At 34.9% G+C, this 2,705-nt stretch overlaps 1 protein-coding gene across 1 annotated transcript; it reads right to left on the minus strand.

Annotated features, from left to right (window-relative positions):
* Positions 1–1,263: 1,263 nt before the first annotated feature.
* On the minus strand, positions 1,264–2,498 carry LOC110885830 (zinc finger BED domain-containing protein RICESLEEPER 1-like). Its single transcript, XM_035978331.1, has 4 exons — positions 1,841–2,498; positions 1,640–1,726; positions 1,498–1,553; positions 1,264–1,410 (listed from the first exon to the last, which is right to left on the minus strand). Exons 1-2 carry the CDS (start codon positions 2,496–2,498, stop codon positions 1,641–1,643), a joined length of 744 nt encoding a protein of 247 aa, XP_035834224.1. The 3' UTR covers positions 1,264–1,410; positions 1,498–1,553; position 1,640.
* Between the last annotated feature and the right edge of the window lie 207 nt (positions 2,499–2,705).

Here is a 2,705-nt window from a genome sequence, read left to right on the forward strand (position 1 = left end):
GTTAACATTCCTGGCAGACGTGGTTCGATAAAATCGCATAAATCATCCTTATACTGGATTCTCCCGAAATCCTTTCTTATTTTGTGATTTAAGCATCCATTAGGGATGCAATACTTACGGGCCATATTCATTGTCATATAAGACAAAAGACAGTCGTAGCCTACAACTCCCTGTCAAGAAAAGGCAATGAACAACGTTCAAAGCCTAAATACCTTGATTCTACAAAATCATGGTTTATAATTTAAAGTTGCCCTTGTGACTTGGCCTTTTGTGCCATAGTTATATTTTAATTAAATCTAGGATAATTATAATGAAAATCCTGAATAAATAAATATCATTCCTTTCCTGCCAGTATTCATGTTAAAAAGAATCTTAAAGGGTATAACCTAGCTTGAATGTCATTAAAGACCTGGCTACGATGGTAAAACCTGTTTAAAAGAGATTCAGGTCCTTGTTAACATCTGAAAACATGTTAACACTCCTGACAATGGTGATGCGATAAAATCACACTTGTCATCTTTATATTAGGAATTTCCAAACCCCTTATTTAGCATAAATGATCAAGAGGAATCATGGCTAATAAACGTTGAACATGATGAACACATCAAAACATCCATTGGGATTAATACCTTCGGGAAAAGATGTATACATGAAAAAGATAGTTTTATTTCATAACTTCTTGTCAAGACAATGGACTATGAAATTTTCCGTTCCAAAGGAATCATCGAGTATGTTTTAAAATTTCCCTAGTGACAAGGCATCTGTGCCATCAAAAGTCCTTTGGAACAAGCCTTTGTGCTATATAAAATATCAGTACGACATTGACAGTTGTGACTTATGTCCCCTGTCTAATAAATGTGAAGGATTATATTCCGTTTAAGCGCCAAAGATGGATTGTATAGAAACCTAGGCAAAACATAATCAAATAAATTAACACTATCTATGGGCCTATATGGTTTATTTGCACCATGGCTATTTAATTATCAAGTTCGACAATTCACCATGTAATTAAACAAAGTATTATTACTTGGTTTGTAGCCTTCAAAGCTTCACCATAGGGGTGTTCAAAACCGGATATCCGAAAATTCGGATATCCGAATTTCGGATATCCGAAAATTTCGGATACTCAATATCACTATCCGAATCCATATCCGAAAATTCGGATATTCGGATAGTGAAACGGATATCCGAATTTAAAAAAAAAATTCAAATTCAAGTCTTAATAATACATCACCAGCAGTAACCATTTCTAGCCAAATTAAAGTCTTAATACAAACCAAATACTAAGAATCTAAGATGTTCAAAAAAGGCAAATAAAGACAATTCGTAGTTCGAAATTAAAAACATAAGCTTCCAAATAAGATAGCCCAAAATCCAATCCATCTCCCAACTTCCAATCTAACCAAAAACCTGAATGCAAATAAAAAAGAATAGTAATAAGAACAAGTGCTTAAAGGAATTGAAATATTAATACAAAAAAAGAATTGCTTTACTAACTAGTGAACCATATTCCAACTTTCCAAGTAGCAAGCATGCTCAAAAACCATGACAACCTGTTAAAATCCAAAACCAACAAACCATTTCAAACAATAAGTTGCTTTTAACATATATCACTAAGTTTATTAAAACAAACCAATACCTTATGCCGTTTCGGTTGTTTCATAACTTTCATCAACCGTTTCATCAATGATAATGGTGGGTTGTTCCAAGGCTAACTCCTTCATACCTATGATATAATAGAGAAAATAAACATATTAAAATGCTCTCAATGTAAAAAAAATACACTAAAATGATATATAATAAATATAAAACTGAAATGTAAAGTAATAATTTATATAACCTTCTTCCAAGCTCTCGATGTCAAGAATGGTGTCTTTGATAAAAATCTTGTTATTAGAAGCACGCAACCAATCTTGTGCACATACCAACGCTTCAACCATTCTTGGGGTTAACGAAGTTCGGAACGAATCAAGCACCCGTCCACCGGTGCTAAAAGCCGGCTCGGAGGCAACCGTAGACACCGGAATGGCGAGAATATCTCGAGCCATTTTAGCAAGAATGGGATACCGGCATTGTTGAACTTTCCACCATTTTAATACGTCAAACCGTGGGTCCATAGGCTCTCGATCCTCATCAAGATACTTATCTAACTCACTTTTTGTCAAAGATGTTTGTGAACTTCCCATGGCCATTTCAAACCGCTTGGTTATTATTTCGTCAATGTCCGTTACTTGGCTAGAATTAGAACCCTCTTTCTCCATTGATGCCGATGATACCTCAAAGTCTTTCTCCTTTTGAGGCATAGACTTTTTATAAAAATCAAACAAAGCACGTAAGTTGGAGTCAAGACTTTTACGGACACACCCATCCACATATTTTGCTCCAATAAGCCATTCAATGTATTTCCATTTCCTTCTTGGGTCAAGAACCACAGCAATGAACAAAAAATGGTTTAACTTAGTAACATCCCCCCAATACTTTTGATATTTTCTTTTCATATCAAGTGCCATCGAACATACCGAAAGATCTGTAACTATCAATCACGGTGCCAATTCCAAAGATCTCATGCACATACGCATTAGCAGTCACATATCGAGAACCTGAAAATCTCAACGTAGCTTCATAAAATATCTTCAAAAAAGGTAGCAAGCCATTAACATTGCTCCAATCTTCCTCATTAATCAAACCACCCCCAAACTTTTTTA

The sequence above is a fragment of the Helianthus annuus genome, chromosome 10, assembly GCF_002127325.2.
Source record: "Helianthus annuus cultivar XRQ/B chromosome 10, HanXRQr2.0-SUNRISE, whole genome shotgun sequence".
Classification (NCBI taxonomy): Eukaryota; Viridiplantae; Streptophyta; class Magnoliopsida; order Asterales; family Asteraceae; genus Helianthus; species Helianthus annuus.

What these genes read in the sequence shown, in the direction of transcription:
- LOC110885830 (XM_035978331.1), bottom strand. Translation starts at nt 2,498, where the DNA reads ATGAAAAGAAAATATCAAAAGTATTGGGGGGATGTTACTAAGTTAAAC. An exon ending in CATCGAGAGCTTGGAAGAAG is followed by an intron (nt 1,727 to 1,840) that starts GTTATATAAATT and finishes ATTATATCATAG; the next exon opens with GTATGAAGGAGTTAGCCTTG.